General features: G+C 37.8%; 1 protein-coding gene across 1 annotated transcript in view; it reads right to left on the reverse strand.

The window, feature by feature from the left end:
- Window positions 1-11,145, reverse strand: part of DPYD (dihydropyrimidine dehydrogenase) — a 351,478-nt gene extending 340,333 nt beyond the window's left edge. The window contains exons 1-3 of the mRNA XM_075710934.1: window positions 11,130-11,145; window positions 10,631-10,689; window positions 9,845-9,955 (exon numbers count right to left, since the gene is read on the reverse strand). Coding sequence (XP_075567049.1) covers window positions 9,845-9,955; window positions 10,631-10,689; window positions 11,130-11,145 — 186 coding nt within the window. The remainder of the gene's footprint in view (window positions 1-9,844; window positions 9,956-10,630; window positions 10,690-11,129) is intronic.
- Window positions 11,146-13,208: the final 2,063 nt, after the last annotated feature.

Raw genomic sequence — 13,208 nt, forward strand, 5'->3', positions numbered from 1 at the left:
TTAGTAAGACTTGATACTTTTTAAAATTTTATGTTCGTGTTTCTGATTTAATGACTTTTACTAACAAAGTTTGTCAGTTATCACATCAAAGAATACCTGCACCCTACCATCATTAGGATCTGTGGTTTTCCAGGCTGTATATAGAAAGTCAAAGTGCCTTACAATGACTTACCTCTCTAATAGCATTACAATCAATTCCAAGTATAGAAAGTTGTGAGGGTAACAGAACGAGGACGGTGAACTTCAGAAAATATAATTTCAATAGACTCAGGGATCAGTTTGGTACGTCTCCCAAAAGATATGCTGATCAGTAAAGGAAAGCAGGAAAGAGGGCAAACCCTGACAGAAATGCACAAAGGGAAACTATTTCTGAGCAAAGCAAAAAAAAAAAAAAAAATTCACTTAACAGACCTTTATGATCATACCATGTCTCCCCCATGGCCTGGAAATCAAAATCATAAAAGCAGGGAAACTATGACACATACCTAAGTATATAAATTTCTAAGTATAAATGAACAGCACAAGCATTGTAGTAACAAAATCAGAAAGCTAAGGCACCAAGCAAACTTCAATTAGCAAGAAAAGAGAAAAAATAATAAGAAAAAGGTTCTATGTACATGAGAAGTAAGAAGAAAATAAAGAGAAGTACAGGTTATGTACAGGAAAGGAGAGCAAATAGCAAATGATGCAGAGTGAACTGAATTATTCACAGCCTTCCCTGCTCTCTTTATGAAGATGGCATGGGATAGCCAGAACTATTACTAAAAGTATTATTTTAGCCAGAACATGGGATTGCAGGCTTGAGTACGGAAAAGAGAGGTTTGGGATTTTTTTTTTTTTTAATCAGATTGATGCAGTGCATATATCACTGAGTCACCACAGAACTAACTGAAGCAATCCATGGACTGCTATCAATTGCACCCAAAGACTGAGGGCTTGGGGTTCCAAAAGGCCAGAAGAAATAAACATAACGTTTCCCTTTACAAAAAAGGGAGTGAAAATAGCAATTATAGCCCCCAGCAGAGAAAATGGAGTACTTTTATTAAAGATGATAATGTGATATAAAGAAAGCCAACATGAGCATGTAAAAACCAAAGTTAAATCAATCATAGTTTCTGTCCTTAAGATGATGAATGGTCTCATGAACAAGTGGTAGATGTGACAAATCTCAAGTAAACTTTTTTAGTAAGTATGCCACAGCACATTTTCATAAGCCAATTAAAAATGTAGTCTAGATGAAACAAATACCAAACAAGTGCACAACTTACTGAAAAACAACCCCTAGCTTGTTTTCGATCACTGAAAAAGGACCTGAATCAAGATGCTTCATGATTCACCCAGGACCCCAGTGACTTGGATAGATGGAAAAAAAGGATGTACTCTAACCGTTTCTCCCGACATCATATTTGGAGGAATAAAGGAAACAGAGAAGGAGGAGATATTAAACATTTTAAAAGGCAAGGTAAGGATTTAAAAATCGAGCCAAATTGAAGGGTCAGAATTTAGGCCGTAAACTGAATACAAGACAATCCAACGCTCTTGCGGAAGGAACAGCACATTGTGGGATAGTTCAGTGTGTGAGGCAAAGAAATTATTTCATTCTACTCGGTGCTAGCTAGGTCCCAGCTGAAAAAATGTGTAATTTTTCATCATCACAATTAGAGAAAGATGCAGAAAATGAAAATCCAAAGAAAAGCAAAAAAATAACAGTTTCAGAAGACATGACCAGCAAAGAAGAGTTGAAGGAAAATAGAGAACTGGAAGGACATCTAACAGGAATCTTCGAATATAACAGATTTTGTACCAAAAAGGGCACAACCACCAATTGTTCTGCAAGTAGGATGAGAAGGACAAGACGACAATTTGATCTTCAACAAATGATATTATTATATTTTAGGAAAAATTTGCTGTTGCATTGATTAAACACTAACAAGAATGAGAAGTCTCCAACCTCATATGCCTTTAGAAGTGGGTTATACAAATATCTGTCAAGAAATGTCTAGCTATACTTCACTCTGTCCCAATCCAGAACTTTCTCTCACTATCCCTCTCAAACCCACATTTTTATGATTCTATGATTAGATTGATTTCTATTTACAGCCATAGCCAAATTTAAACCTGCTGTGTGGAGACTCGATAGCATATTCTCAGCACACTAGAAACAAGTTTACTGCCCTTCCTTAAAGTGATTTTGATCCATAAAGGTTCAGTTTTACCCTTGCTATCTTTTTACCATCTGTTGCATTATTAACGTAAAATGTTTTACCTTTATGTTTGTCTTTCCTGAATAGCGCATATCCTTTAAGGTAACTATACGGGTAGTCATTTGGATGCTTCTTAATTTGTTTACTTGATTTAGCAATGTTAACGTTCCTTTCACATGGTACATGAACAAGAAATCTTCAACTTATTTTTTTAAAGGAAAATACAAAAAGACATGAATTACAACTTATTTCTGATATCAGTACTGGATGGGATACTCTGTTTATTTTCAACACTATGTTCAAACAATGTACCAGTTTATAAAACAACAAAGGAATTGCTATGAAAGTCTCAAATCATTCCTGAGATGCACCACCAAAAATTTAAGAGTTCCTGGAACCAGGACACTACAGTAAGCGAAGAATACTGAATATTGAAAGAAAAGGAGCAGTAAGTGATGAGGCAGTTAACTGCTCTCCACCTGAGGACTGTACATTGTGATAAAAGTGCAACAGAAACTGGTCAAGATAAGGTTTTCAAAGCTTCTGGACAGTTCTGTTGTACCAACATACTTTTTCAATCCCTAGCCTGTTACGCATCCTTGCTTCAAAGCATGAGGATGGTAGTGTTTTTTTAAATATAATGCTATCAGGATTGGTTAAAAGATCAAAAACAAGCTTTTCTGCCAGACCTGTTCATTCATACTTAAATCAAGTGATCTTTTGATATGCACATGTGACTGATTTTTTAATAGGCATTAGAGAGTTGATGGACTGGTACTCAGGAAATTTTTGTCCAAACCTATGGCAAAGTTTCAGACAATCTACAAGCAGGGTCTTGGAATGAACACTTCAGTGCAACTTAATATTGGACAGTGCGTAAAATACGGCATTCAGCAAGCTATACTACTTCCTTCACACTAAAATTGGTCTCTCGGCTCCTTTTACTTCTAGCGAGATGTCTTCCAGGACTTAGACAGCATAACTAGATCTGAAGTGAGCAATTACTAACAGGCTAACAATGGCACAGGTTTCTCCCAGAAACGATGTTCAAGCACTTACAATTTCTCAACCTAAGGCTCGTGATCATTTTTGAGTGTATAGATTTCTAAACGGAATGGAGATGGGGCTTTTCACTATACGAGAAGAAAGTCTAGGATAGGAAAGAGCAAAAGAGCAGCATAGGTTTCAGTATAGGCAATGGTTTACAAAAGAAAGAAAAAGTGAGAGTAGAGGGGCTGAAAAAAAAGAGAAGCTAGTCGTCTTGTTATTTATTCTGTTTTCCAATACACCAACAAAAGACAGCACCTTTATCTCCTTTCAATAACCACAGGAAAGTGCACATATAGAAATCCACATCTAAAAGAACATAAGGCTAAGCAGAAGATGAAAGTTACAGCGCAGATTATTTCTGGTCCTATCTCTCTACTCTCTGATCTGCTCAGCTTTAATGAAGGGAAATGAGTTGATCAGACCTACCTAGAATTCAGCATTTGCAGCAGGCGAGCATTTTTGCATTTTGTCATATATCTATGTGTAAAACCAAACCATTTGCAACTCTGAGACACTTTGGTTTTGAAATGGTTAAGATCAGAAATACACCTGGAACTAAAAAAATCTTTGGTGAGCACTGCTCTATAAGGGGAATCATCCAACGGCAAATCTGAAGAACACCAAACCTGAAGAACTCCGAGCAGCGGAAGCTAAGAGGTCAGAGGTGGTTTTGCACAGCACTCCAGGAGAGCCACAAGGCGGGAAGGAACCTTTTGCAGAGGACTAAAAAAGGATTTGGCCTAACTTGCCATCAGCCAGTACTTACAATTTGATACACAGAAAATGTGTATAAAAGCACTAATTTGTAGCACACAAGCAAGCTAGGAGCTACTGATATATTCCAATGAAAATACCTTAAGACATTGAAGCTAAAATAAAACAGCAAATTCAAGGATTATAATATGCATTTCTTAGAGCAAGTATAAGTGATATCATATACAAACATGTAAACCATTTTATTCCACTAAAATGGTTATAAATGCAGCATACGGTATCGATACGAGCAAACGCAAAGTAATTAGTTAATCTAAAAAATGCATGAGTAGGAATTTGACTGCTAAATGATTAAACTGGTACATTTTAAAATGTGTATTAATATTTAATTATTGACACTATGAGAAAAGAGAAAATCTCTTGATGTTACTTCTCAGCTCTTTCTGATACTCAGTAACCCATGTATTATTCATATGAATAGTTTGTGCATATACAGTCAATCACTAGTTAAATAAAAGAATCATTCTCAAATTCCCTAATCACCTCAATAGATCCTAATGCAATATTTTCCACATTTGGGAATCAGAGCGTTTTATTTAAGAAATCAGTCTGGCCATGATGAATACAGTGCAGCCTGAGCAGACATCAGTTCAAAGAATCAGATGTCAAAGTGCTCCCTCTAATGTCCCTTAATCATCACACCAATTAGCGGTTGAATAGTGATGTGATTAAAAAGACTGCTGCTATCCTATACCTATTCATACTAGTAGAATTCTACATATGTTCTACCAATTAATGTTTGAATAGAGCAGCGATTAGAGAGACATCTGCCATTGTATATTCATTCAGAAAAGAGCTAAACTTGCATATTCATATGCAATGAAGACAAAAATAAATATTTGCAAAGGTAAACTATACATTTAGATTATAAAGATAATTGAGTTGATTTCCTTTAATGAGTGTTCTCTATTTTACAATATTTGGGATTATTTTTTATTTATAAATATATAATCTTTCATCAATACATGTCTAGCAATGGCCAAATTATTCACTGAAAAAGCATTTATTCAGTAAGGTTCCTGATTTCAGGCCTTGGGTGAGCTGGGTTTCATATCTACTTGTTTGCAATTTGCACTATTTCTGCTTCAACCCATCAGTTATTTGTGAACTGCTAACTTGATTATTCTGTAACTGTGATACATGATTGAGCGCAAAAATCACGTGGCGTTTTTCCATCTCATTGGATGGCAATACTTAGAGTCACAGACTGATGACAGCTGAGAAAGAATCACCTTATTTACAAGTTTTTCTATGCAAGCTTGGACATTTGTACACTAAGGGGTCCTTACCACCCTTTTTTTAAATAAGAATTCCTTTTCACAGATGTTCGTATATAGCAGTGACAGCCACAGAAATACTATCAAACTAAAAAGCAGTTTGAGGTTTTAGCAAACTTTTATTACTGCTGTTTTAAGGGAGCAACCTTGTCCTCTGAATTTAAAGAGCAACGCGATCTGTTACATCTTGCAGTGAATTGCAGATCTCGCTCTCCACCATTAGCGCGGAGCAATCTGGTAGTTGCACCTTAACGCTGCACAGAAAAAGACAAGGTGAAGAATTTGGTTCTCTCTAATGGCTGGAAAGAACTATAGAACAGCTAAAGAGTCTTGCCCAAAAGTGATGCCCCTGCAAAAAGCAGCTGAGCTTGAAAATGATTTTGTTCAAGGGAGAGAGACTCTTGTTGCACAATGCTGATCGGGCTTAGCAAACCTAAGAACAAAGAACAATGCTACTACTGCCAGAAAATCAATACCGTTACTGGCTATGGCAATTAACTACAAACCAATTTAAACCCCATTTCCTCTTCACCTTTCTTGTCTCGTCGAAATACTTTCAACTCTTCCATCTGGAGCAATTATTACCATTATTTCTAAAAGCAGAAACTGAAGAAAGTCTGAATACATAGGTGGGCTTCTGTCATCTTCTCACCTATCCTTAGTAGGTACCTCTAAGGTTTCATTACAAAAAAAGGCTGGACTACAATATTCCACTGAATTCTCCAGTGACAAATTAATTTATAAAAATTGCAGAGGTGAATTTCATTAAAACAACAAACCCCCACGTGTACAAGGTAAAAGCAGAACTTGTCCCATAATGCTTACAAACCCTACTCATAAAGCAAGGAATCCAGCGTGCTGGGCGTAGCGCAAACGCACGCAACGCGCGCCCATCTAGTTCGCGATTTAAATGTCAGCCAGCATAAAATACATACAGAAATGGAATTGTAGAGAGTTGGAAACCATAAATAAAAACATAAATCAGCTGTCTAAACAATCCTGAACTACCTAGGAAAAGCCTGAAACCAAAGCAAGTCCTCACAGCATCCACAGTTCATTTCTTTGCTTCAGTCTTCTCTGTAAATTGATGACCTAATGTGATCTAACTTTTGCTTCCTTCTCCAAGATTTACTATTAGTATAGCCATCTCAAAACTCTTCGGCTTTTAATTTCTTCTGACCAACAGAGCCCTTTGTTTCCCCAGACATCTGTTAATAGCACCTTGCAGCATGACTCAGTATAAACCCGAATGTTAACGCTTAGGTTTAGCACCGTTACCGAGGGTGACTCGGCAACAAAGCCTTTACCTACTCTGATCTAAACCTCCCAGTTAAAATTTCTCAAGGAAAGCTGACTGATCTTGCACCTACAGCTATAAATCGTTTTTGTGGCAAAATGTGGTTGCTAACACAGTAAATAAACAATAGCGCTCATTGAGAGCGTAACTAAACCTTCCTTTAGGAGAATGCTTTTCCGATGTTGAGAAAAGATATTGACACTCAGCTTCCACTTCAGAACTCATTTAATGGGCAACCCAAAGTGTCTCAGAGCAGGCTAGGAGTTAAAATTTCACTTGTGTAATTATTCTGAGGAAATATGGAAGTCTGCCATCTGGAAGTGTATTAGACATTACAAAGTCACTGTGTGCATGCCTCAGCAGATGCAGCTTTTGTTCGGAGTTTTGAGGGCTGTTAATTTAATTAGTTTTGTATTTTCATACTCCCACCTTCCCTCCAACAGTAATTCTGCAAAGGCAGCATCGGTACAGCTTTAAAAGAAGCCAAAGCAAAAAGCCAAATTCAGATTTTAAGGAAATGCAAACCAGTATACTTCCTCTGGACTTCAAATAGAGCTTGCCCTGTTCATGCACTGGCCTAAACGTTACTGCCAACTGCTTTTTAGATCGTAACAGAAAATTGTGCTCAATGCATCTTTTCCCACAGTAGCTTTCTTATTTTAAGAAGGTTAGGAAAGGATTCTATCATTTTGTTTTCTTTGTTTATTAAAACTACTCAACAACAATGACCCGGAGAATGTAAAAGTCTCTCGTTTTTGCCTAATGCCTTTTAGGTGATGGGATACCAGACAAATGTTTAGGTTTGATTTTTTTTTTAGTCTTGTAGGGCTTTTTCTGCCAGAATAGTAAGCTGTGTGGTAAATCTTGCACAGCAAAAGTAAGCGACGTATTTCTGAGTAAGGGAAAGTTTGACAGTCCTAAAAACTAGGACCATTACTGGCCTAAAAATAAGGACCACCCTTTTGCAGTTTTTTCAAGCATTTTACGTTTCTTATCATGACTTGCAAAGTAAATAATGTGACATTTCTACCAAATAATTCATAATATACAGTATAAGAACTGTCTGTGATGAAGGTGTGTGCATGTACAGATATACCTGTTTGCTTATCTCTAACCTTCAACCCTGTAAGTTGCAACACATGAGTAGATCTCCGTCAGTGCAAGCTCCTAGTAACTGCACAGATCTCCATGCAGTAACGCAGAAGTATAAGGCCAAGTTGTTTATTAGATTGTAAACCTGTGCCAAAAACATCATCCTGCGATATTTGACAACATTCAAAATTTCTTTCAAATGAAAATCCAGCCAAGGCACGCAAGCTAGCGATGAACCCAAAATCAGTGCTGTCTGCACAGCCCAAGAAGCTCAGGCCTTGGGGATCCAGGAACGTTTGAGACACCGCAAGGTACGCACACACAGCTAAGAGCAGGAATGCGGGAAGAGAGACGATTTCTAGAAAGCTATGCACTTTCACAGTTAACAGCAAAACCTTCAAACATTTTATGAATAAACTGAATACAAAAATCAAACAAGGCTGATACGGGGGAAAGCTCGGAGATAACCAAGAGTGATCTTAAAGCCTAGAAGCTTTAGAAAATGTGTCAACCCCCTTTAGGAAGATATATATGCATATGCTATAGTTTGAAGTTTAAGTAACTAGGATAATTTACATTGGACCAGCTAATCGTGTTACTACACAGATACTTAGCTGCCCTGCTGAACGGATACCCGAGCTTCCTAACAAAGTTTCTGAAAACAGAGGAGTTTACAGCCCGGTATTGATTACAGGTCACTGGAAAACATAACGATGTGAACTGCAGCTGCACAGGAGCCGCTGGCGGAGCAGCTCAACTATCTGTGCAGCAGGGACAGACAGCTGTGGGCAACAACGGCGTCAGACATCCCAAAGTAATCATCCCCGTTCCCAAGCAGAAGGTTTTCCTGTACATTAGTTTCCAGTTATTATATCATCATCTAAGCCAATAACTAAAATAAGAAAATAGGAATATTAGCTATAGTAAGAGAGAGATTCTTACAATCAATGCTACAAACCAGAAAACTATACTAGAGTATGGCTGAAATGCTAAGGATACCCTGGGTTGCTCCTCCCAGCAAATATTTGTTGGTCATACTGGATTTCATAATTTTGAGCAACTGTGGAACTCAAAATTCCACCAAAAACTGGGGGGGTTGATTTGTGTTTCGTTGGGGTTTTTTTAATAATAAACAAATATCAACTATCAAACCTGAATTTTCCTACTTAGATATTTTGGTAACACTGTGAAAAAGCACCATAACATTGTACCCATAAGGGAAATAGTTTGCAGGTGAAGCAGTAATACTCTACCTAAAAGGCTTCTGAATTTAGAAGATTATCTAAGAGAATCTGTAGGAAGACAGCAAAAACACCACAAACCATCTAATCAGATGAGAGATCAAAGAGACAACAAAGTCTGATAGGATTAGTCAAATATCACACTGAGACTAATACTAAATACTTAGAAAATTATATCTAATGGCAGAAATACTGAAGAATACAGACACTTTATAATGAAAAGATATTTATTCTAAAGCCACCTACTTCCTGAAAAATACAATGCACAAAATTTAAAATCCAGAGCCGTGCTTTAATCTAAGCTTTATGTATTTATATATAACGTATATGCATATGGTCATGTATATATAGTACACATATAGGTAGCACTATATAGACAGACATATGTATATAAAATAGGCATATATGATGAGTTCCTCGATTTCTGTACTGAAATAAAATTACCTTTTAAGGTCTCAGAAAGGAGAGTGAAGTGCTGCTGGACCCAGTGTTGCTCTTGGAAAACAGAACGAGAAGGAGCACGTGGGCAGCAGCCCCGCAGGCTGCAGAAGAAGCGGCCAACGCTGGCGACCCAGGGAGCGCGAGCGGCTCCGCAAGCCTCGGGAAGTGGTGAGCCAGCTCGGATACCGCTTGATCCTTGAGGCGGATCAGACTCCGTAACAAAAGGGAAAAAAGTTGCATCAAAGACTTAACCAAATCACCAAAAAAGAAGAAAGTATGGCCATGTACTCCCTTCCAAAAAGCAACTAGCTGATCACAAAGTAACTCCGTATCTACAGGAACAGAACTAGGAGCCAAATTTGGCTACTGAACAACACAGAAAACTCAAATTTGAATTTCTCGCACAACTGGGATTTCAGCCTCAATGATTTACTGCACGTTCCAGACAGAATAACAACATGCACTTACTGAACAGTTTTTGTCAGAATTCCTTTTCCATTGCGTCTTGACTTGTTTCTTTGCTGCAGTTGAATGAAGAGCTGCATGCGTCTGTTTTCGGGGATTTAAAGCCAGAATGTTCTGTAGAAAGAGAACAGAAAATAATAAAATATAGATAAAATTTCCAAAAAAGTTCAAAGCCTCTTAAATCCCACCTCACACTTATTTACAGCGGTACGCAAAACCAAAACACAATTACTCGATATTACAGCGCAGCCTCCTACGAATTTGTTTAAGATTTGTATTGTCCACACCACTCAGATTTTGATATTTAAAGACATTTCTAGGACTGCTAGAAAACAAAACTATATTTAGTGGCCATGATAATGGTTTCCATTCCCGGATGTTTGTTATGTACGGCATATAGAAACACATAATTTGCTTCATTATATCACTCCAAATAACAGTTGTAAAGCAAAACAAGCAAAAATATTTTAAAGGATCTGGGTTATTTCTGAACGATCCATCATTTCAGTACAAATTCCAGCTTCCCCTTCACAGGAACTTGCTTCTACGCCTAGCAAGCTGATGAGTTAACTTCATTTCTCTTACGATGCTTTTATTTGCAAGGACACAAACAAATGTTGGGAACACAGATGTACTTTTAAGTGACAGCGGTGGTCTGACAACACAGGCAGAAGGAAGTTTGTAATGTCTTTCATTATACTAGTGGAAGTCAAAAAATTAAATCAGCTTTTTGGAACCCAAGCTCTTTTTCAAATCAGGCAAACAACAGGTTTCCGTAGCAAAACCGACTTCATTTAATTCAAGGGGTGAGTGTGAACAGCGTGCAAGCGACAGATCCAGACTCAGGTCTGTGATGGAGAACCAAACCAGACATATTGTTGGTTGTAACTCCTGGAACTGGTTTTGTGAGTTTTCCTTTAAAAAAACCTTGACTCTAGCACTACACTTCTCCACTGTGGTGAATAGGGTGTGCTTATGCCGTTACTGTATGTCAAAGATATGCGAGACTGACTTACAGAAATGGAGACTGAACATGATGAGTACGATGGGGTTATGAATATTATATCAGGATGCTTCCTTATTTTAAAAGTCCACTTGAGTGGGTGATAATGATGAAAAAGTAATCTGTTGTATTAAGATTTTATTGTGTTGATGTTTATGGGGACTTTTTTTTTAATTTTAAATGCAAAGGTGCCACATTCTAATCAATTATTTAATGCTTACTCTGGACTGATCCGTAATCCATCTTTCCCACAAAACGGACACCTCAGCTACTTGAAAATTCTACCTGCAAATAACAACATCGCCCAATACAGTAATTCCCAGCTTGCCTGAAGCACAAAGAGACCAAAAAAGTGGGTTACAACATTCAAAAACATTCAGGAAGAGTTAGAGGGTGTAATCAGATGTGTCTCTGCAATTCCAACAGTAAAGACTCTGCTCCATTTCTGGGTGTTCCCCAGCTGAGTACCTCAGGCAAGATGTGGCAACCAAATGCATTCAGTGGTGGTTTATGCTAATTTATTTCATTCTTAATTAAAACAGAGCAGGGACATTCACATAAGGGATGTCACTTACAGCATCTCAGTTGCTACTTTAATTTCTCAAGATGATCAGACTCAACTGTCAGAGCACATCTGACTCATTGGTGGTAGGCTATTGAGTGACCAAATCGCCCAAACCGGGCAGTAGGTCCTCAACCACGCATACACGTACGCACAATTTTGCCTACTGTCTTTTGTAATTGCTTAACGCTGTACTCTTGGCCATGAATATTATAATTATTTTAGCAAACGGAAATGAATTGCAAATTTCTAGTAATAAACTGTAACAGATGTACTCCACTGGGTACAGCACCAGTTGGTTTAAAACGTGGAACAAATGGTGGGGCAAGCCAAGGACGGAAGAATCCCCATATGTTTGCTCCTGTTGGAATTCTGCAGCAGGAGCATGGCTCCAAGCGCAACAGTTGCAGAAATCCAAAAGGACTACATAGCGCAGCATGTCCCAGAATTAAATCTGAAATAAAACTGGCACAGAACATACTAAATCACATATACAATATAAAAATTGCTTATATTCCCACTACCTAAATAATATACTATCTGCCTAAATCTTGGATTGCTGACCAAGGTGGCTGTTCCAGCTAGAGGTCCCCGGTGTTTAAGAACCACTCAGAAGTTAACTGCCTAAATGGGAAAGTAACATAAATGCTTTTGGGTCTGTTAAGCTGTCAGAAAGGAAAATTAGTGAGGGTGTGTTCTTCCTATCCATTTCAGTTCCCTGGTTGGTTTTCTGCAGCTTATGGCTAGTCAGACATTTAGTAAATTTAACAAATAAATTCAGCTAGGTCAGCCAATAAGTGCAAAATTACTGAGAAGAAAGTTCTAGAGGGAGTGTTGCAACTAACACTTAATGTATGCACTCAGCTAAACAAAAATAAACCACCGTGGACATGCAAGGAAGGGATCCTGAGACCTCCAATCTCTCCAACACACTGGCCATCTGACCAGGGCGAGCGCTCACTGGTGAGGAGAATTAGTCGGGCATCTGTGATCTTGCGTGTCCCCATCCCATGCTTATTCTGCTACATACATTGTCATTCTTGCCAGATGAGTTATTGTTTGATCTCTCCAGATGTTGAAAGGGCAAGACTCAAGTTCCCCAATGGAGGATGTGGGTACATAATACATCACTTTTCAGAGTACTATGAACTTTGGATTTCACATTAAGATGCTATTTGTATAGTAATGGCGAACCTATGAATTATGTATTTAGTGTTTTACATAAATGGCCACATTTCTTTCATTAAAAATAAAGTAGGTATAAATCCATTATCATTAATGGCTGCAAATCAGAATATAACGCCGCTGTATTTTTGTAGAAATCTATATAGGTACTATGTTGATGGAGAAAGAAATAGAGCTATGAGTAAGTACACAGAAGTGAATTCAGCCCACACTGAGTACACGCTTGTGGCACAGCCGCACAACACGCAGAGTAGAGTTAAGCTTGCAGCTTTGCATAACACTGATGATTATGGGCACCACCAAACTATTATACTTTCTTTCATTATTTCCATAGATTAATTTGAAGACCTCACTTTGGGAAGAAAGCCAAGTGGTCTGTCTCTACAGAACACAGCTCAACATATATTGCAGATGACTTCCTCAAATATGACTACCTTAAGGAATTCCTCTAATAGCCACCCATGACAATGATTTCTTTTATGTCTTTTAAAAGACAAAGACTATTATAAGCTAAAAAATATTAAAGAATGGTTTAATTCCCTAATACATCCTCTTCTAGAAGGGAACGTATTCATTATGAATAATATATACTGATTTAGGTTGCAAGTATCCTAAAA

The sequence above is a fragment of the Pelecanus crispus genome, chromosome 5, assembly GCF_030463565.1.
Source record: "Pelecanus crispus isolate bPelCri1 chromosome 5, bPelCri1.pri, whole genome shotgun sequence".
Lineage (NCBI taxonomy): Eukaryota > Metazoa > Chordata > Aves > Pelecaniformes > Pelecanidae > Pelecanus > Pelecanus crispus.